Source organism: Rhinatrema bivittatum, chromosome 5 (assembly GCF_901001135.1).
Source record: "Rhinatrema bivittatum chromosome 5, aRhiBiv1.1, whole genome shotgun sequence".
Taxonomy (NCBI): Eukaryota; Metazoa; Chordata; class Amphibia; order Gymnophiona; family Rhinatrematidae; genus Rhinatrema; species Rhinatrema bivittatum.
This window is the reverse complement of record NC_042619.1, coordinates 77188380-77210545: the sequence shown is the minus strand read 5'-3', so window position 1 is coordinate 77210545 and position 22166 is coordinate 77188380. Positions and strand designations below refer to the sequence as shown.

Genomic DNA, 22166 nt, shown 5'->3' with positions numbered 1-22166 from the left:
TTGGTTCGCCATGTCACTACGCTACAAACTTTTCAGGTGCTCAAGGCGGAAGCCTAGAATTAGGTGTCCCTTCCGTTCCGCCATGTCCCTACTGGGGCTCAAGGCTAAACATGGACATTCCCGCCCTTTTTTCCCGCCTTTTCGGAAACTGCTGTTTCCCATTGGTGACGTCATTCACAGCATCATAATCCCTACCATGAACGTGTATATAAGTCGCTTCTCTGAATGAAAAAGTCCCTTTCTAATTCGTTTTGGACTAGGACACACCGTGTACAACTGTTCTATCGGATATCTATCGGGAGATCGGCAAGGCTTTCAGCAGGTAGGCATAGCAATGCATGCTTCTTTCTTTCCGGCGTACGCTCAAGCCTAGAATTAGGCGTCCCTTGTGTTGCTCCATGTGCCTATGCTACTCTCTTTTCTATGCGTTTAGGCTTGTGCGCTCATTGAATGAAGCCTAGATTAGGCGTCCCTTGTGTTGCTCCATGTGCCTATGCTACTCTCTTTTTCTATGCGCTTAGGCTTGGACGCTCATGGATTAAGCCTAAATTAGGCGTCCCTTTGGTTCCGCCGCTGGCCCATGGATGTTGGAATGTAACATGGCCGGCGAACATGGATGCTTCAGCGGCCAGTTCCACAGGCGGAATCTGGTGGCAAGTTTTTGGCTACCTCTGCATCCACACCAAATTCTCTGACAAAATGTTGTTGTAGCATGCAGCAGGCAACAATTATGCTCACCCACCTTTTCTGCCACTGTACTGCAGGGTTCCCCCTGAGCGATCCAGACATGGAAGTGCCCCTTCAGAACTCCAAAAAGTGCGCTCAATCACGTTTTCTGGTTGCTGCCATGAGCCTCATTTGTAGCGTTTTTTCGGCGGCTCTGTGCGCGGGGACTGGAGTGGAGTTAGCAACCAGGGCTTACAGCCATAGCCGCCATCACCTATAGGATCAATAATCGGAATGCATCAATAACAACTTCACAGCGCCAAACATCATAAACAGAACATCATAAACAGAACTATATACCGATCATCCCGAACATCCCCAGACCTGAACACATGACAGATAGAATCCCAGGCAGTAGCCATTGTCACTTACCAAGTAGCCAACCTTCACCGTACTTTCCCTCTGGGAATTTGGGTCCCCCAGAGATGAATGTGCGAGAATGTAGGCGTCATGGCAGCTCCCAGGATACTTCGCTACAAACATTTAGAATCCGAAGATGTGCATCACAATGCTTTGCCACTTCATGGAATGAAAGTGCTTGTGATTCCGGAACGCACTCTCTTCCTCCGACTTGGGGGTATAAATGCAATATGAGTGCAGTCGATAGCACCCAACACGTTCGGCATCCCCGCAATACTCATGAACCCACTGCGGATCTGTTGCAGCTCCGCTGGATCCGTAGGATAGACGATGTTACTTCCTCATCTGCTTCATCATGGCCCTTCAACACCTGCGACAGATGCCGTGAAATGGAGGCCTTGTGTCATACCAGCAACGACGCTCACGGGGTTTTGAAAACTTCCGGTACCAAACAAATTTAAGGCACCGCGAAGTTTTGTTCAACCCTGGCACAGCATGGTGGCGATTGGCCAGGGGGTCTAGGTCAAAGCTGCAGATCTTCATAGAGGAACAAGATTGCCCGTGAGCTCAGCTGGTAGATTCGGACAACATCTCGCTCACGCATGCCAAACAGACTTGTCCGTGTGCGAATGAAACGTCCTGGCCTGCTGATGGCCTGGCCTGCCGATGGCACGGTGCTCTGCCTGCATGGAATACAACAGAGGCAAACACAAGAAATTCAAATTAATTGATGAACAATTGTTTAACAGCACATGGATGTGCAACACTGTGGATTCTCGGGGTGCACATAGATTTACTAGTAGGGCAAATAGAAAAAGTTTCCCAGTACATACATGTATATGCCACACTGTGGATTCTCTGGTGTACATAGTTTGACTAGCAGCACATATAAATTATTTAACAGTACATACATGGATCTGCAACACTGTGTATTATCAAGTTTGTATTCTTAAATGAACTATGCGTTCTTATTTCAGCAATCTACTACAATCAGCAGCCTCGGGGATGCCTAATTCTAGATGCAGGAGAGGAAGCGTCCGTATAGGCGTCCGTATAGGTGTCCATAGAGGCGTCCATTGCCTCCGCTGGACCCCAGAACCTCAGCCGCCTAGCAGATGCCGGATGAAGGCGTCTGTAGAGGCGTCCGTATAAGCGTCCATGCCTCCTCTGGACCCCGGAACCTCAGGACGCCTAGCAGACGCCGGATGAAGGCGTCCATAGAGGCGTCCATGCCTCCGCTGGACCCCGGAACCTCAGGACGCCTAGCAGAAGATGCCGGTATGAAGGTGTCCGTATTAGGCGTCCATAGAGGCGTCCATGCCTCCGCTGGACCCCGGAACCTCAGGACGCCTACAGACGGATGAAGGCCTGGCGCGCCTCCCATCTCTCTGGCGTCCATAGAGGCATCCATGTCCGGAGCCTCAGAGACACCCAGAGATGGATGGTACCCTTGAACCCAAACAGAATACATACCTCCTCCGGTCTTGCTGCTGGGTTCTCCGGTTGGCTGGGTTCTACAATCTGCCGAGCTTTTCGAGCATTTCTCATTCTGCTTCTCAACCGAATGAAAAATAGTGCCAGAGCCAATATATGCATATTTTCCATGGCACTTTCTGGTACGAAGCTAACTGAACACCACACTAACGCCAGGGTCAGGGTAGGCGGTAAATATGCAGGTTAAAGACGCGGTAAATATGCGGGTTAAAAAGGCGATAATTTGGGCACATGTTACTGTATCGGAGGGAATAGCTAATCCGATCATTAACATATACATGTGGCGGGTGGAAAGGGATATGCGTCTTTTTCTGCAAGCGATAAGAACGTGTAAAAGCAGATACTGAATCATGGGTCCGCTTTATGCGCTCAAAACACGCGTCCAAAATGGGTTAAAAAACGGCAACCGCGGCCACACTTTACTGTATCGGCCCATTAATATTCCTAAAGAACCCACATTGTTCAATTGAAAATGAAAAATAATTTTTTTAAGTACATGTTTCCAAAAACTGTCAAAACAAGAAAACATCTTAAATGTTTTAAAAATTTTTGAGTGAAGACAGTTGTAGTTTCATATAATGTAATAGTATACAGGTACCATCCAGGTTACCCACCTTTTAGTTATAATCATAAACAAGCCGTTAAGCCCGTTAAAACGGGCTACGTCCCTCTGTCTCTCACCTCCCCCTCATTCTCTCTCCCCTCACTCTTCACCACCCCCTACCTCCCTCCCTCTCACCCACTCCTCCCTCTCCTCTCACTCAGTCCCTCCCTCCCACTCAGTCTCACTCACTCCCCCTCTCTCCCTCCCTCTCAGTCCCACTCCCTCCCCCTCAGTCCCACTCCCTCCCCCTCTCCCTCCCTCTCACTCACACTCACACTCAGTCCCACTCCCTCCCCCTCAGTCCCACTCCCACTCCCACCCCCTCCCCCTCAGTCCCACTCCCTCCCCCTCTCCCTCAGTCCCACTCCCTCCCCCTCAGTCCCACTCCCTCCCCCTCTCTCCCTCCCTCACACTCACACTCAGTCCCACTCCCTCCCCCTCAGTCCCCCTCCCTCCCCCTCCCCCTCTCTCCCTCCCTCTCACTCACACTCACACTCAGTCCCACTCCCTCCCCCTCAGTCCCACTCCCTCTCCCCCCTCACTCAGTCCCCCCCTCTCACTCAGTCCCACTCCCTCCCTCCCTCACTCAGTCCCACTCCCTCTCTGTCAGTCCCTCCCTCTCTCTCTCCTCCCTCGCTGCCGCTGCCACCCGCCGCCGCTGCCACCCGCCGCCGCTGCCACCCGCTGCCACTTTTTTTTCTGGCTCAGACTGACGTGCTCGCCCGCACATGCGCGGTAGAGCTGGTCTCTACTGCGCATTTGCGGCACGTCTGTCATCCTTCGTTTATTAGGTAGGATGTACCACCATCCCCCCTTTTTTTATAAATCCAATGAAAATCAAAAGTGTTGAAACACAAAATTGGAACCGTGAAAAATATACTAAAACTGTCCCAAAATCATATTATTTCTCATCCAAAATATTTTAAAATGTTACTTAGCTGCACATGAATAATATTTCTTGAATCTCTTCAATGTCCATGACTGTTGTATTTCATGAACGCTTATCAGATTACTTAGTAGCGCTGTTTCCTCTTCCCAACATGGCCAAGTTTCAGATTCAATCCTTCGTCAGGGGTAAAAACTCACCAAATAACACCAACATCTCAAATTTCTCACACAGAGCTGCGTTCATAATCTCCGAAACATGGCAGACAACGTTTCCTCATCATGGCATCCATTTAAAAAAACCCCCAAAAAAACCCCATGTGACCAAAAACTGACATCTGTGTTCAAAGTACACACCCAACAGATGGTAGGCAAAGGACATCAGTTTTTTTTTTGTTTTTAAATACCCAGCTTTATTGAGAGCACAACCCTCCCCCCCCCCCCCCCCCCCCAATTGATTTACCAGGCATGGAGCACAGAAGGGTGCGGGACATGCTGTGTTGCTACTATGGCCAACTCCTTTTGCAGGAGCTGCGATGCCATTGAGACAAATGTGGCACCAGGAAGGGAGGGGCCTTTGGGTAGAGCAGCCACCACTGAACTCCAAGGCCCCTCTGAAGCAGTATTCTGGCTCTGCTGGAACAGGCAAATCATTACAGGCACTTCTCAGTGGCCTTGGAGTTGTTCATGGCAGGACCCACAGGGCTTAGAGGAAAGTGAGGAGCAGATATTTACCTCAGAGTTTGTTAATGCACAAAGCCTTTTGTAAATTAAAGGAAAAGGCAGGCAGTGCCTCACAGGAAGCAGAACCCCTAACTGCATAAGAAGTCAAAGTTGCAGCCAGATCAGTTATTACCCCTGGAGGAGAGGGCTCTTTTAGGTAAGGTTGATTATAAATCTCTGGGAGAATTCCAGGAGAGAAGAGAGGAAGGGGAAGTAATAGAAGAGACAGCGGATGCAGCAGTCAGGCTGTTTAGAAGTGAGGAATTGGGCTAGCTGGTTGCTAAATTATCTCATGCTAAAGTTGGAGGAAGATCAATCCAGACAAGAAGGGCCAAAAGAGAACCTAATACTGATGAGCATACAGAGGCTTTCTAAAGCATTCAGTGTATTCAGTTATAATGGAAATGCTGGGAATACTTGGACATAACATTTAAATGCAGAAGGGCTATGAAAAAATCGTATCTGCTGCAACAAAGAGATTAGTTATTTGGGTTGTCTAAGGTTAGACATGGTGGCAGCCGTGGCCAAGAGAACCGCAATGTCAATTAAAGGTGGAGCAACACTTAAGGACCCACAGGATAGGAAGGTAAAGTCCAATTTGAAGAAGTCATTCAAAGTGACTAGCCTTTCTCTTCAGGCAGTGATCTGCAGGGGAGATATGTTGCAAGAGCACAACTCAGATGAATGCAGCACTCCCCATGGGGTGAGGACCCAGAGGCGTCACAATCCAGCAGCATGCACATGGCACTGCTGAAGTCTGCAGCAGCCTTTGTAGCAAACACCCTGTATGATTTGGTCAGGGCTTCGGCCAAACAAGTGCAATGACGGTGTTGGCCAGGAATCGAATATTTATGCAAGCCACATTGTTCAGTTTTAAATTTTATTTTACTAAAAATGTAGAGAAATAATAAATTGTGACTTTGAAAATGTACTCGTTTGTAATAAACATAGGGGCAGACTTTCAAAGGCTACGCGCGTAACCAGAGAAAATCTGCCCCTGCGTGCGCCGAGCCCTGGGAAGCGCGAATGTCCCGGGACTTGCAAAAAGGGGCGGCCCGGGGGCGGGGTCGAGTGCTCTGGCACAGCGGCCTGTGCCGGGGCATGGCGCGCTGGCAGCTGCCGGTGCGCGCAAGTTACGCCTGCCTCGGGCAGGTGTAACTTTTTCATCAAAGATGGGGGGGGGGATTTAGTTAGGGCTGGGGGATGGGTTAGATAGGGGGGGGGGGGCGGAGAAAAAGTTCCCTCCAAGGCCGCTCCGAAGGCCTTAGAAGGAACGGGGAAAGCCATCTGGGCTCCCCTCGCACTCGGCACCCGCAAGGTGCACATGTATGCACCCCCTTGTGTGCACCGACCCTGGATTTTATAAGGTGCGTGCGGCAGCGCGTGCATTTTATAAAATCGGGCGTAGATTTGTTCGCGCCGGGTTGCGCAAACAAATCTACGCCCACGCATAAGTTTTAAAATCTGGCCCATACTGTCTGGAACAATCTGTGTAAGTATCATTTGTAATCCACACACATCTGCTGCTTTTTTTTTTTTTTTTTTTTTTTTTAAGGGGGTCGAAATATTTTTGCAAGGCACTGTAACTGTCGAGCTGTTTCAAGTTTTTGATGGTCCTGTAGACATAAAAGTCTATCTATATTGATATAGGGCTCTCTTGCTTTAAAAAATAAGGTAACATTTGCTCTAAGAAACCCTTAATGAGCCCAATAAATATTTATATTAATCATTTATTTTATGCAGCTTCACATCTTCCCCAAACAACTGATTTATTTACAGCTTTAGGAATATGATATATCTGGTAGAATCAACCTCATTTTCTTAAGGGGTGATTTTTCTATATAACTACTGTTTGCTATTAAATGCTAAATTAATTTCTGGCCACTTCCTTGACATAGTTCTTTCTTACAAATGTACTCTCTCAGGCTTCTTCACTTCTGTTTTTCACCTCTCTGACCATCATCTGATAGCTTTTATACGTCACCACCCTCTCCCACAGTCTCATGCAGTCACTCACTACCAGCACCTTTAGGAATATCCAGGAATATCCATTTGTTGATGAGGCAGTTTCTTCTTATAATACTATACTCTCCTCTACTTTGAACAGTCTTGTTCTATCCCTCCCTCATCTATAAGGTGTGCCAAACCCCAACCTTGGCTCACCTTCCAAGTTCACTTCCTACATTCTTGTGTCCGCTCTGCAGAGTGCCTTTGGCTGAACTCCCATTCTCATGCTGACTTAATTTCAAATTCATGTTCGTTTTATTCCAGTCTATTACGCTTGCCAAACAACATTATTATCTCTTTCTTGCAAGCAACCATGCCATGTTTCTACACATCTCTCTCCTCAAATTGCCTCCCATCCCCCTTTCACTCTCTGCCCAGACCATGCCTGACATCTTCCACGAAAAGATTGACATGGTTAATCATAAACTTCCTCCAGACTGCCTTATCTGCCCTTACTTCATTTACCCCTCTCCTTTCTTTGGTGCCTGCTGCATGTTCATCCTTTTCTGAAATCATAGAGGAGGAACTGCTCATATTCTCCCCTCCTCCAAACTCACTACTTGTTCTAACCCCATTCCTGCCTGGTTCCTCAGTTCTCTCTCTCCTGCAGTTGTCCCATCTGTTGCATCCTCATTCAGTCCCTTGTCATTGTGACTGTCCCATCTTCCTTTAAACATGGTTGTACCATACCTTAAAAAATCCTTCACTGTACCCTATTTGTCCTACTAATGATTGTCCTATCTTTGCCTCCCTTTTGCATCCAAGTTGCTTGACGATGCCTTTCACCTTCACTGTCTTGACTTTCATCTCAAGTCATTCTAAATCTCCTCCGGTCTGACTTTCACCCTCTGTTCCACAGAAACTGCTCTCGTCAGTCTCCAGTGATCTCTTTGTAGCCAAGGGCCTTTATTTGAACCTTATCCTCCTTAACCAATATGCAGCTGTTGATCACGATCTACTCCTTGATACAATGTACTTTATTGGATTTTGGGACTGCACTCTTATCTTGGTTTTCATCTTTTCTTAATTTTCTGTATCCTTTGGTTTTTCCACCATTATTCTGTTGTCGGTATGTGTGCCTCAATGCTCTGCCATGGGTTGCCTTCTCTTTTATTTCTTCACTTCTTCCCTCCTTCACTCAGTGCCCTGATATCCTCCCATGACTTTCAGTACCACTTTTATGCTGAAGACTCTGATCTACTGCACTACACCAGAAATGTCACCACAAATCCAGTCCCAAATTTCAGCCTACTTGACATCGCTGCCTAGATGTCCCGTACTTTCTTAAACTTACCACAGACAAGATTTTATTTATTTATAAAATCTTTTATATTCCGCAATTTCCAAAATATCTTGTTCAGTGTGGATAGCAACATTATACATATTTGACAAAATAAAACTTTACATACATAAAACAAAAATATGAAGCAATGATTAGAATCAACAAAAGCTTCCTTAAATAATATAGTCTTAATCTGCCATCTGAATTCCTTCCTATCCCTTTCCTTTCTTAGCTGCTCTGATAACTAATTCCACAAAGTGGGTGCAACAGAGGAAAAGGCCCTGGACCTAGTTTGTTCATATAAAAAAACACTGTGAGCTGGGAACTTGAAATAAACCAACACCCAGCGAACGAAGACTCCTTTGTGGCTTATACCAATGCAGACTTTTATTAATGAACGCAGTGTCTGAATACAACAGCTTATGAATGATCAGTAGCAGCCAAAACTTTAAGTCATTTTTGTGGTAGACCAATCCATAAAATGCTAAAATAATCTAAGGGTCCCAAAACTAGGAACTGCAGCAGTATTCAAAACATATCAAGTGGAAGATAATGTTTTAATGGTCGCAAAATGTTTAATTTGTACAACGCTTTCTTTGCTGGTTGTCCAGTTTATGATTTAAAAGTTAATTGTGAGTCCAAAATAATTCCCAAATTACAATTTGTCACAATTGAAAGCTAGTAACCTTCAAAACAAATTTAATATACATTTTCTGGAATATTTTTCCCTACTCTTATAACCTTGGTTTTCTTGATACTTAAAACCAAATCATTCATACACAACCATTCCTGAATCTGCTTCATATAATCACAAACATTTTTTTGTTGGTACAATATTACATTCAAAACTGGGGATAAAGCAATTGCACATTATCTGCATATAAAAAAAATGTGAGCCCCAATGACTGTAACAGCTGACCTAAAGGAAGAAGGTAAAGAGTAAATAATATTGCAGATAGCGCAGAACTTTGTGGTACACCCGATTCAAGGCTCCGCCAAGAAGAATAATTGGCTCTAATCCATATGTTTCCTGTCCTTAAAATGTGAATTAAACCAACTGAACATGCATCCTGAAAAAGCCAAACTAGCCAATCTTGAAAGAGCTAACCTAAGACAAACTGTGTAAAAAGCAGACAGTGAGGTTCCAATAATAAGAAAAGTAGTCCAAGGGCCTGTAACTAAAAACTCACCTGAGCTAAAAAATTCTATCAATTATCCCTATCAATTAAAAAGCAGAATGAAAATACAAAACAAAAACAAACTTTAAAATGTTTATATGCTAATGCCAGAAGTCTAAGAAGTAAGATGGGAGAGTTAGAATGTATAGCAGTGAAGGATGACATAGACTTAATTGGCATCTCAGAGACATGGTGGAAGGAGGATAAACCAATAGGACAGTACTATACCAGGGTACAAATTATATCACAATGACAGAGAGGAGCACACCCGGGAGGCAGAGTGGCCCGGGATGGCATAGAGTCCAACAGGATAAACATCCTATATGACACTAAATGCACAATTGAATCTTTATGGGTAGAAATCCCTTGTGTGTTGGGAAGAGTATAGTGATAGGAGTATACTACCATCCACCTGGCCAAGATGGTGAGATGGACAGTGAAATGCTAAGAGAAATTAGGGAAGCTAACCAAATTGTTAGTGTGGTAATAATGGGAGATTTCAATTACCAATTTTGTAAACAAGGAGAGTCAATACAGTAACCCAATTGGTAAACTGTAAAAAGCAAGGGCAACTGAATTAAATTTAAATTATAGCCTAAGTATATTTTTATATTTATTTTATATTTCGGTATAGAAAAGAACATAAATAAATAAGTGACGGTGTCATCAAGCCAGACGTTGTGATTTTAACCCAAAACCCAACCGGTCTTCTAATCATTCACCATCACTGTAAAAATTATATTTATTAATTGAAAAAGTATATTTTTTGTTTTTTTATATTTTTTGCTATGAAATTAAGTCTGCATTAACTTTCAAAATCGGTCTTTAGTAGACATTCAACTCCAATGACCATATGAAGAAGAGTTAAGTAGCAGTCTCTCAGTGCAAAATATAAACACAGCACAACACGGCCGGTGTTTCGCAGAAAAGCTTCCTCAGGGGCATATAAGTAATGTTAACACAGGAGTATTTGCCAGTTCAGAATGGACACGAAGTCTCAGAAGTTCTTCTTCATCGCACAGGATGCGATGAACACTTTTTCAATTAATAAATATAATTTTTATAGTGAATGATGAGAAGACCGGTTGGGTTTTGGGTTAAAATCACAACGTCTGGCTTGATGACACAGTCACTTAGGCTATAATTTAAATTTAATTCAGTTGCCCTTGCTTTTTACAGATTTCAGTTACCCCAATATTGACTGGGTAAATGTATCATCGGGCATGCTAGAGAGAGACAGTTCCTGGATGGACTAAATGACAGTTTTATGGAGCAATTGGTTCAGGAACTGATGAGAGAGGGAGCAATTTTAGATCTAATTCTCAGTGGAGCACAGGATTTGGTGAGAGAGGGTAATGGTGATAGGGCTGCTTGGTAATAGTGATCATAATATGATAAAATTTGAATTAATGACTGGAAGGGGGACAGTAAGCAAATCTGTGGCTTTGTGCTAAATTTTCAAAAGAGAAACTTTGATAAAATGAGAAAAATAGAAAAAAAACTGAAAGGAGCAGCTACAAAGGTAAAAAGTGTGCAAGAGGTGTGGTCATTGTTAAAAAAAAAAAAAAAAAAAAAATACCATCCTAGAAGCACAGTCCAGATGTATTCCACATATTAAGAAAGGCAGAAGGGAAGGCAAAACGATTACCGGCATGGTTAAAAGGTGAGGGCAAAGAAGCTATTTTAGCCAAAAGATCTTCATTCAAAAACTGGAAGAAGGATCCAACAGAAGAAAATTGGATAATGCATATGTGTTGGCAAGTTAAATGTAAGACATTTATAAGACAGGCTAAGAGAGAATTTGAAAAGAAATTGACCGTAGAAGCAAAAGCTCACAGTAAAAACTTTTAAAATATATCCGAAGCAGAAAGCCTGTTAGGGGAGTCAGTTGGACCATTAGATGATCGAGGGGTTAAAGGGGCACTTAGAGACGATAAGGCATCACGGAAAGATTAAATGATTTCTTTGCTTTCGTGATTACTGAAGAGGGTGTTGGGGAGGTACCCGTACCGGAGAAGGTTTTCATGGGTAATGATTCAGATGGACTGAACCAAATCACGGTGAACCTAGAAGATATCGTAGGCCTGATTGACAAACTAAAGAGTAGTAAATCACCTGGACTGGATGATATACACCCTAGGGTTCTGAAGGAACTAAAAAATTAAATTTCAGACTTATTAGTAAAAATTTGTAACAAATCATTAAAATCTTCCATTGTACCTGAAGACTGGAGGGTGGCTAATGTAATCCCAATATTTAAAAAGGGCTCCAGGGATGATCCGGGAAACTAAAGACCAGTTAGCCTGACTTCAGTGCCAGGAAAAATAGTGGAAAGTGTTCTAAAGATCAGAATCACAGAACATATAGAAAGACATGGTTTAATGGAGCAAAGTCAGCATGGCTTTACCCAAGGCAAGTCTTGCCTCACAAATCTGCTTCACTTTTTTGAAGGCGTTAATAACCATGTAGATAAAAGTGAACAAGTAGATGTGTAGTGTATTTGGATTTTCAGAAGTTATTTGACAAAGTTGCTCATGAGAAGCTTCTAGGAAAAGTAAAAAGTCATGGGATAGGTGGAGATGTCCTTTTGTGTATTACAAACTGGCTAAAAGACAGGAAACATGGTAGAATTAAATGGACAATTTTCTCAGTGGAAGGGAGTGGGCAGTGGAGTGCCTCAGGGATCTGTATTGGGACACTTTTCAATATATTTATAAATGATCTGGAAAGGAATATGACGAGTGAGGTAATCAAATTTGCAGATGATACGAAATTATTCGGAGTAGTTAAATCACAAGCAGATTGTGATAAATTGCAGGAAGACCTTGAGACTGGAAAATTGGGCATCCAAATGGCAGATGAAATTTAATGTGGATAAGTGCAAGGTGATGCATATAGGGAAAAATAATCCATAGTTGCACAATATTAGGTTCCATGTTAGGAGCTACCACCCAAGAAAGAGATCTAGGCGTCATAATGGATAGCTCATTGAAATCTTCGGTTCAGTGTGCTGCGGCAGTCAAAAAACAAACAGAATGTTGGGAATTATTAGAAAGGGAATGGTAAATAAAACGGAAAATGTCATAATGCCTCTGTATTGCTCCATGGTCAGACCGGTCCTTGAATAGTGTGTACAATTCTGGTCGCCACATCTCAAAAAACATATAGTTGCGATTGAGAAGGTGTAGAGAAGGGTGACCAAAATGATAAAGAGGATGGAACAGCTCTCCTATGAAGAAAGACTAAAGAGGTTAGTCCTGTTCAGCTTGGAGAAGACACAGCTGAGGGGGGATATGATAGAGGTGTTTAAAATCATGAGAGGTCTAGAAACGGGTAAATATGAATCGGTTATTTACTGTTTCGGATAATAGAAGGACTAGGGGGCACTGCATGAAGTTAGCCTGTGGCACATTTAAAATTAATCGTAGAAAGTTCTTTTTCACTCAATGCACAATTAAACTCTGGAATTTGTTGCCAGGGGATGTGGTTAATGCAGTTAGTGTAGCTGGGTTTAAAAAAAAGATTGAATACGTTCTTGGAGGAGAAGTCCATTACCTGCTATTAATTAAGTTGTCTTAGAAAATAGCCACTGCTATTACTAGCAACAGTAACATGGAATAGACTTAGTTTTTGGGTACTTGCCAGGTTCTTATGGCCTGGATTGGCCACTGTTGGAGACAGAATGCTGGGCTTGATAGACCCTTGGTCTTACCCAGTATGGCATGTTCTTATGTTATGTTCTTAAAATAAGTTGTACCAAAATACCACTCCCACAGTGTTGGATGCTACACAAATGTCTAGCAAGAATATCAATAACTCTGTATTATGGCCTTTATGGAAACTCTATTGATGCTCATCAAGCATATTATCATCAGATAAGTAATCAATTTGTGTAAGAACACATTTTTCCAATACCTTTGCAAAGGTGGGAAGGATGGATATAGGGCGCATTATTTGATAACCCCATAGCAGATTTTGCTTTGTCCTTAAGTATTGGCTTTACAGTTGCCCTTTTCAGAGAATCTGGTACCACACCTTCTTTTAAGACCATAGGAAATTAAGAAATTGCCATGCTGGATCAGACCAAGGGTCCATCAAGCCCAGCATCCTGTTCCCAACAGAGGCCAAACCAGGCCACAAGAACCTGGCAAGTACCCAAACACCAAAAAGATCCCATGCTACTGATGCAATTAATAGCAGTGGCTATTCCCTAAGTCAGCTTGATTAATAGCAGTTAATGGACTTCTCCAAGAACTTCTAAAAGCCTTTTTTGAACCCAACTAGACTAACTGCACTAACCACATCCTCTGACAACAAATTACAGAGCTTAATTGTGCATTGAGTGAAAGAATTTTCTCTGATTAGTCTTAAATGTGCTACTTGCTAACTTCATGGAGTGCCCCCTAGTCCTTCTATTATCCGAAAGTGTAAATAACCGAATCTCATCTACTCATTCAAGACCTCTCATGAGCTTAAAGACCTCTATCATATCCCCCCTGAGAGAATAAATTATCGATTTACATTAACTTGTTTCAGACAGTATGTTTATTGCAAACCAGTATGCTCTTAAAGTAAATTTACAAAGTTACAATTCATTATTTTTCTGCATTTTTTGTAAAATAAAATTAAAAACTGAAAAATATTGCTTGCTAGTACTTGGTAGCACCACCTTTTGCTGCAATAACAGCTTTGTCTATCGGGTATGTTTCTACCAGCTTTGCACACTGTTTGGGAATAATTTTTGCCCATTCTTTCTGGCAGATTTGCTCCAGGTTGTTCAGGTTAGTTGGATGATGATTATGGATTGCAATTTTCAAATAGTGCCACAGATTCTCGATTGGATTGAGATCTGGACTTTGACTTGGCCATTGTAGAACATTCACCTTTTTGTTGTTCAACCTCCTGTGTTGCTTTGGCCTTGTGGTTGGGATCATCGTCCTGCTGAAAGGTGGACTTTCTCCCAAGTTTTCTTTTCTTAGTTTTTTAGCAGACTGACACAGGTTGTCTTACAGGATCTCTCCCTGTATGTTGCTCCATCCATCCATCCTTTAATTTTAACCAGATGCCCTGTCCCCGCTGAGGAAAAACATCCCCATAAGATGATGCTGTTACACCCATACTTTACTTTGGGATGATGATTATCGAGTAATGGGCAGTGTTAGGTTTGCACCACAGTGTTTTGAATTTTGGACAGAAAGCTCCATTTTTGTCTAATCTGACTACAAAACCTTATTCCACATTTTAGCTGGGCCACTCTGATGCTTTCTAGTAAACTCCAAATGTGCTTTGTGCTTTGATGTGTGTTTTTTCTTCAGTATTGGCTTCTTTCTAGCCACCCTCCTATGCAGGCCAGTTGTATGCAGAGCTCTTGATATGGTTGACTGATGCAGCTCCACTCTATTCTCAGCTGCTGAGCTCTGTAGCTCCTTCAAAGTGATTGTTGGCCTCTCTGTGGCTTCCCTCACAAGTCGTCTCCTTGCTCTGATGCTGAGTTTTGAGGAAAGGCCTTGTCTAAGCAGTTTCTGGGTGGTATGTTACAGCTTCCATTTCTTCACAATTGATCCAACAGTGCTCACTGGGACATCCAAGCACTTAGAAATTATTTTGTACCTTTTTCCTATCTTGTGCATGTCTAAAACTTTGTCTTTAATTTTCTTAGAATACTCTTTGGTCTTCATTTTCACAGCTTTTCTTCAGATTCACAGTCTGACCAATGGTACTGGTGTTAGGGAATCTTTATTCCTGAAAAGCTGAATTATTATTTTTTGATTCACAGGTAGAGGCCAATTGTAAGCCAGTTGTTAAGGCAATATCTTTCATTTGTGTAAACTTTGGAATTTCCACAGCAGTGTTTTTCGGTTTTTAATTTTATTTTACAAAAAATGCAGAGAAATAAATTATGACTTTGAAAATTGACTTTATTGCAAACTAGTATGTTCTTAGACAAATTGTCCGGAACAATCTGCGTGTCATTTATAATCCACACATCCAGTGACTTTTTAGGGGGTTTAATACTTTTGCAAGCCTCTGTATCTAAAATACTGCTAAATAGTGTCATTTCTTCCTCTCTAATAGCGCTAAAATCTGTTAATTTCTTTCTGTGCATGCTACCAAAATGGTCATCTACTCTTATCATATCCTGCTTAGATTACGGCAATTTGCTGTTTGCAGGCTTCCTATTGCACTATCTTTCTCCACCACAATCTATTCAAAATTTGGCTGCACAATTATCTTCCTTCAGTGTTGTTATGACCATTTAACCCCTCTTCTCATTTCAAGCTTCTCTTTCTCGCCTATAAATGTATGCAGTGTGCAGCTCCTCATTACCTATCTTCTATTCTCTCTCTTTACGCCTTCCTTACGAACTACATTTATCGAGTAAGTTGCTCTTATTTGTGCCCAGGGGCGGATTGGCCTATCGGGGGATCGGGCATCCCCGGTGGGCTGATCGCTCCAGTCAAGTGGTCTGCCGTGCTCAGCCGTGACAGAGCCGCGCTCGGCAGACCATGTGATGTGTCCTGGGCCGCCCTGGGTGGCGAATACCTGGGCCGGTCTGACATCGTGAATCTGCCGCTGTTTGTGCCCTTCTCCTGTATCCCAGCCCTAGAATCTCTGCTTTCCATCATGCTCCCTTTCTGACCATTTTCAAATCAAATTGAAAAACTTACTCTTTTGAACCTGCTTTTGAATCTTCACTGCTTCTGTACAATGAATACTCTTCCCATAGATTAGTTTGTCATGTATGTTTCTTGCCTAGAATGTAAACGCCGCATGGACTGTCTCTTATGCGTATCTGTACAGCACTGTGCAATGGTCAGGTATTGCATTAGAAGTGATAAATACTAGTAATTTATGCACAGTTATAAGGTATGTATATTGGTCAGAATCAGCCATTTTCTGAAAGGGCGATTTTCCACATAAATACTGTATACTATTAAGGGTTAAATTAATTTCCTGTGTTTGTGTTAGCTGAAGAGAGTGATGCCATGATATATGGCAGAGAGGTTACTATGAAATGCCTGTGTTACCACTAGGGCCTCAAACATCAATGTGGCTGGGTTGTCTAAATAGGCTGTGATCGTAGAATCGATTAGCAACTGGGTCTGCCTGACAAGCTATATATATTCTGTAATAGATAGACTTGGTAGGATTGGAGGTGCTCAGGTAGCTGGGTCTGAATTTATGGCAGAGAGGTAGTGTGCTGATTCAGTGGAATATTTTAGTTGGCGTCTAGGGCTGAAATGGACCTAAGAGGGATCACATTTCTCCATTTTTCGCTTTTAATGATTGAGAGGTGGCCTGTTTCAGAGGTGTATTGGAAAGACAGAATTAAGGTCGGGAGAGAGGAAAAGATGGAAGCATTAGGGATATGTTTTTGGGACGAGGGGAAGTAATTTTGCCTTTAAAAGAAAATGGGGAAGACCAAAAGGTAACGGGGTGTTAGCAAGATCGGTTAACAGAAGAATAGAGGTGGTGTTAAGTTTGAAACACAATAATGAGAAAAGTTAAAGCAGGTTGCTTTTTTTTTTCTCATTATGAGGACTGGAATAGGAGTTTTCAGTAGAATAGGGATTGAGGATAACATTACCATATACAGATTCACATGCACTTAATTCTGTTTGCGCTGTATACTTTGGTTCAGCATAACAAGTTTCATACAGATCTTAGTTCATGCGTTTTTGAATGCAGCAATTGTTTGTTTTTGCTTCCATAGATTAATGTTCGAGTTACCACAATGGATGCGGAGCTGGAGTTTGCTATCCAGCCTAACACAACTGGCAAACAGCTCTTTGATCAGGTAAACCTTTACTATATGAAAGTTCATAATAAAATATCAATTATGTGCATGCTAAAAGTAGTTAGATCTCCGTGTTTTTAAACTCAAAGTTGAGACATTAAGTACTGTTAAAATTATTTCATCTCACTGCATTGCAGTAAAACCTATTAATTGAATGCCCCTGTTCAACTGAAAAGGCAGTTTCTAAGGCAAGGTCTGACGTGGGATCTTGTCATGTCTTAGCTATGTAACTGAGGCGAGCTCAAGTGACTAAGAGAAGTGGGGTTTGGGTATTGACTGAGGAGAGAATATAATTTGTGTTGTGGAGTGGGAGTAATGCTCTCCTGATTGGCAAAATTAGGTTCGTTTATGCCATAAAGTCTTTATGGTTGTAACCTAGTTGTAGCCAATCAGGGCACCATATTGCTTCCTATCCATTTTTATAAGTATAATAAAATAGGGATAATCATGGTACTGTGACTACACAACTTCTGACCTATATCCGTATTCCAGCAGAGTGGCACAAGTCTTTTGTAAATAATGCAGCCATTTTACATTTGCCGTAAGCCTTTTCAGAATATATTGATGGGGAGTATTCATATTTTGAGTACCTGAAGGTATGGCATCTTTAGTCTGTGCTTCTGAGCACCAGATTCTTGTCAAAATCCTGTCTTGACTATTTGGTTAAAGCTATTCGTTCTGAGTTCTATTACATGAAAACTAGTTCTGTAAAAGGAAAACATACAACTTGGCAGAATTAGGTAAATTTTATGAATGCATGCTTCTGAAAACATGCATGTGTAGGAGACACAATGCAGGTCATGCTTGAAATTGCATTAGAGTTGTTTGCAAAAACAAGTAAAGCTTGCCTGCATTATACAGACTCTAGATAGTGCAATTGTATTAGTTGCCACCTTTCTCTGAAGACAAGCAAAATGGCAGTCCTCGCATGTAGGTGGTATCAGATGGAGCCTGGCACAGATCTTTTCCATCAAAGCTTCTAGCTTTCATAATACCCCACTGGACATGTGCTGCCCTGGCCACTCCTAAACATGACACACAGGGTTCCTCAGTCTCATCTTTTCTGCAGAGCTGTTAAGTTGCAGACTCTCTCTCTCTCTCTCCCTGCTTAAACTGGAAATTCCTTCTAAGACTGCTTTTTTGTATGATGCCTCAGAAAGAGAAGGAAGTTAGCTGCTTCAATTGATGCCCCCAGTGCAGGCACAACATGTCCAACACAGATCCCCATAATAGATGTATGATCGGCCTGGGGAAGGACCATGATGTTGATGCGTGTTCCCTGTATGGAACCATGGCTCCTAGATGGCATTGATCTCTGCAAGAATTCAGTGGCGTGCCTTTTTCGGCTAAGCCCAATCCATCTGCATTGGAAGCAATGATATTTTCCACGATTAAAGATATTTGGCATTATCTCCAACATTTTTTAAAGACCTCATAATAGGCTCTACCAGCTTGATAATGGTTCATAGCCTTATAAATGATCATTAGTCAGTGATACTTTTTTTTTAATCTTTCAAATATTTTGCAAATAAAATCCAACGTGTATTAAAGATGCTGAGTGCTGAAGAACCCACTATATCATTTGTTGGAACCCCCAACACTGGTCCATGTATCTATATACAATCTGCTTCAGGGGGATTTTCAATACACTGTCCTAATGGCCTGATTCAGTGCAGTTCTGGCCAAGGGAATACCCTTTCAAATTTCTCCATTGCAAATTAGATGCATGCAACTTGGGCTGGGGAGCTCATGTACAAGGCCTCCGCACCCAAGATCTGCTCAGGAGAGATATCATCAGATAAACTTCCTCTACCTAAGGCCAGTATGGTATGCTTTAAAGGCTTTCAGAAATCAGTTGGCCAGCTAGTGTCTCATCCAAACAGACAATCAAGTAGTGATGTTCTACATCAGTATGCAACGAGGAACGGATTTATATCTCCCATGTCAGGAAACTGTCCAGATGTGGGACTGGGCCATCTCTCGCGGGCATGGTCCTCTGAGCCACTTATCTGGCGGGCAATGTGAATGTCCTGGCTGGCAGACACACTTAGGTCCTGGAACTCCAGATTGGTCCTTAGGCAGAGGGGTAGCAAACCAGATACAGTGGCCTGCAAAAGTATTTGACCCCCTAAAAAGACAATTTGTCTGAATTACAGTTGATACTTACACAGATTGTTCCAGACAGTATGTCTCTTAAAGTTAATTTTAAAAGTCACAGTTCATTATTTCTCTGCATTTTTTGTTAAAGTAGGGTCAGTGATGGGTAAGGAGAGAGGAAAAGAGGCAATCTGTCTTATGTACACTCAGCCCTCTCCTTCCTTCATGGCTGAATCTAAACCTGACAGTGATCTGCAAGCGGCAACAGCATTAGTAATGAGTCAGCATGCGGCTTCTGAGCTAGTGGAAGCTCACCTTGTAGCAACCATGATCCCTCCTCATGCAAGGCTTTCTATTACCACAGAAACTCATGCAAGGACAGTGCTTGTAAGTGCGTGCTGTCTCATAGACCCCACAATAACTTCCGCTACTAATGCTGCTGCTGATGCCTGAAGAGCACAGCCATTTCAAGCATGCGTGACTCCCTTTGGGGGCCCTACCCACAGTTTGGGAAGCTCTGACTTAGGGAATTCCCTATGTTTGAGGACTGTTACCCTGCTTGTCCTCCGAGAAAGCAAAGATGCTTACCTGTAATAGGTTTTCTTAAAACCTTCTCATTTCCCCTTAGAGTTGGTTCTTTAAAGTCCTTTTGCTATTTCATAGACTGAGGATCTCCTCATGGAGTGCAGGGGACCGGTTAGGGCTGCTCATATCCAGTGGAGCATTCTGAAAATTTCTAGAAGTTTTGATTTCAAAGTTCCTTGCCAGGCTCCATCAACTAACGTGACCCATATGTGAGGATTGGCATCCTGCTTTTCTCTAAGAACCCCTGTTCTCCGTTAAAAAGAAGGGATAAATTGGCCATCACTGTCATCCCAACAGTGCTGAATGGACCCATATAGTTAAGTAAAAACTTTACTGGGCATGTGCAGCAGTTGCCATGTGCACACTGCCTCATGAGCCCCTCAGTCTTTTTGTTTGAGCTACAATACAGGCGTGTACTCTCTCTTTTTTTTTTTTTTTAGATTTGGCTCTTGTTTTTTTCTGGCTGCCTCTGCAGCCCTTCCAGTTTTAAGTGTTATTAAAAAAACCAAAAAAAAAAAAAAGGAAAATTTCTCACCCCACAAGACTAGGATGCTAAAGGACAAGCAAGCAAAAAGACGAAGAAGCATGTTAGCTTCAAAGCCTGCATTTGTCCATGCTGGATGTCTCAACATTGCTCATGAGGGGTGCTTATAAGTACCTGGGTCCAAATAATATGAAGAACTGCTATAACTCTGGCCACATGTCTTCCAGGGCATTGCAATCTCAGAGCAGAACATTTTCAGACTTATGGTGTGTGAGGCCTGGTGGGGGTCCTTTGCACCCTATTTTTCCATTCTGTTGGAAGAACTCCTCCTCCCCTCCTGTGTTGTCGGTTTTGGGTCCATCTCAGGTCAGGAGTCAAGTGAAACAAAAATGCTTGTGGTGCCAGAGAAGATGTGGCATAAGGCACCGAAGTGAGGTCCATCTCTGACAAACAAAGAAGCCTAGGTTGTCAAGGCAAGATCCCACATTGGACTCTTCTTTGGTGCCGAGTAAAGACATGGTCACATTAGCACAGGTGTACCATCCTCTTTCATGGTGCGGCAAGTTCCTATGCACTGACACATCTTATACCAGTTGCCCCATCCCATGAGAGCACTATCTGTGGCATCAGTGCAGAGCACCCACTCTAAGGCACACTGAGTAGACACACACACAAATAGAGTAGTGATGTCTCTGGTGCCATAGACTTGAGAAGCTGTGGCATCATCAGGAAAGATGACAATCTACCACAGAAGAATTCGGAAGAGGTGCAGGCATGGAAGTTGGTCCAGATTTCAGTTCTAGCAGTGTGGAGCATCTTGCAGCCAACAGTTGCACCATCTTTGGAACCTAGTACTTCAATAGTGTTGCAGCAGAGGAAGGAAGAACCGATATGAGTCTTAGAAAAAGATGTAGCTCCTCTAGTCCTGGCTCAAAGGGCACCTCAGCTTGTGGAGTGGTTAACAGAGTTGGTGAAGAATTTCTTTGCCTTAACACCTGAGGACAAAAGGCAGGAGTTTGAAGCCTCTCCTGTCCAAGATAGAGGAAGTGATCCTACATAATGGAGTTCCACCCAGTATGAACCTCACCACATGAGCTGCCCTTCATAAGCCTAAGCCCATTGCAAGTGAGACAAGATTCACCTCTTCCCATCAGGAGTCAGAGGATGAAGAGGGGGCTTCTGTCCAGTCAGGCTTTGATTCCAAAAGGGTCCCCTCTGAGGCAATAAAGGTCTCTGCCCACATCATCATCTTCATCATTGGTGTTGTGGCTTAGTTTTTCCACTTGATCAGGGGTGGAGGAAGACTCTTCAGGAGTTCCATCTGATCCCTTATCTGACTTGCTTCAGCTTACTTTTCCTCCTGAAGATTTCTGCAACTCCAGGTTCTTGGCAGGCTAGCAAAAGCACTTAACATCAGTGTTTAAAAAGAGGATGATCTGAGCGTGGATGTAGGTAATTACCAGCAGATTTGGCAGTAATTCCGGTTCACAAGGTACGTGGAGATGTTCAGACAAGGATGTGGCAATCTCCCACTTCAGGTCAAGCTTATGGGCCACTGGCAGACATGAAGTACAGGGTGCAAGCCAGCCCTGGTTTTGGAGTGCTCCAGCTCCCTTAACACTCAGTAGTAGTAGTCATTCTCAAGTAGACAAATAGGTCAAGGCAGTACAGTGTGCTTAGCTGAGCGCACTGGATAATCTGGGTTGGATGTGCGTTTTGGATGCACGTCCACAACCCCTTATGCTACAAAGGGATTAGTGCTTCCAAAATGCACGTCCAACACCCCCTGCAAAGCTAATAGTCTCATCAACATGAATTTACATATGATGAGTGCTATTTGCTATTCTCCCTGATGCAAAAAAAAAAGTGCGCCTGACGCGCACATTTTTACCCTCTGAAATTAATGCCTGCCTGGAGCAGGCACAAGTTAGGGAAAGGGACAC

At 42.9% G+C, this 22166-nt stretch overlaps 1 protein-coding gene across 2 annotated transcripts in view; it reads left to right on the top strand.

The window, feature by feature from the left end:
* Positions 1-22166, top strand: part of RDX (radixin) — a 117364-nt gene that overhangs the window by 33574 nt on the left and 61624 nt on the right. For both annotated transcript variants that reach the window (XM_029602488.1, XM_029602487.1), the window contains exon 3: positions 16974-17057. In XM_029602488.1, coding sequence (XP_029458348.1) covers positions 16974-17057 — 84 coding nt within the window. The remainder of the gene's footprint in view (positions 1-16973; positions 17058-22166) is intronic.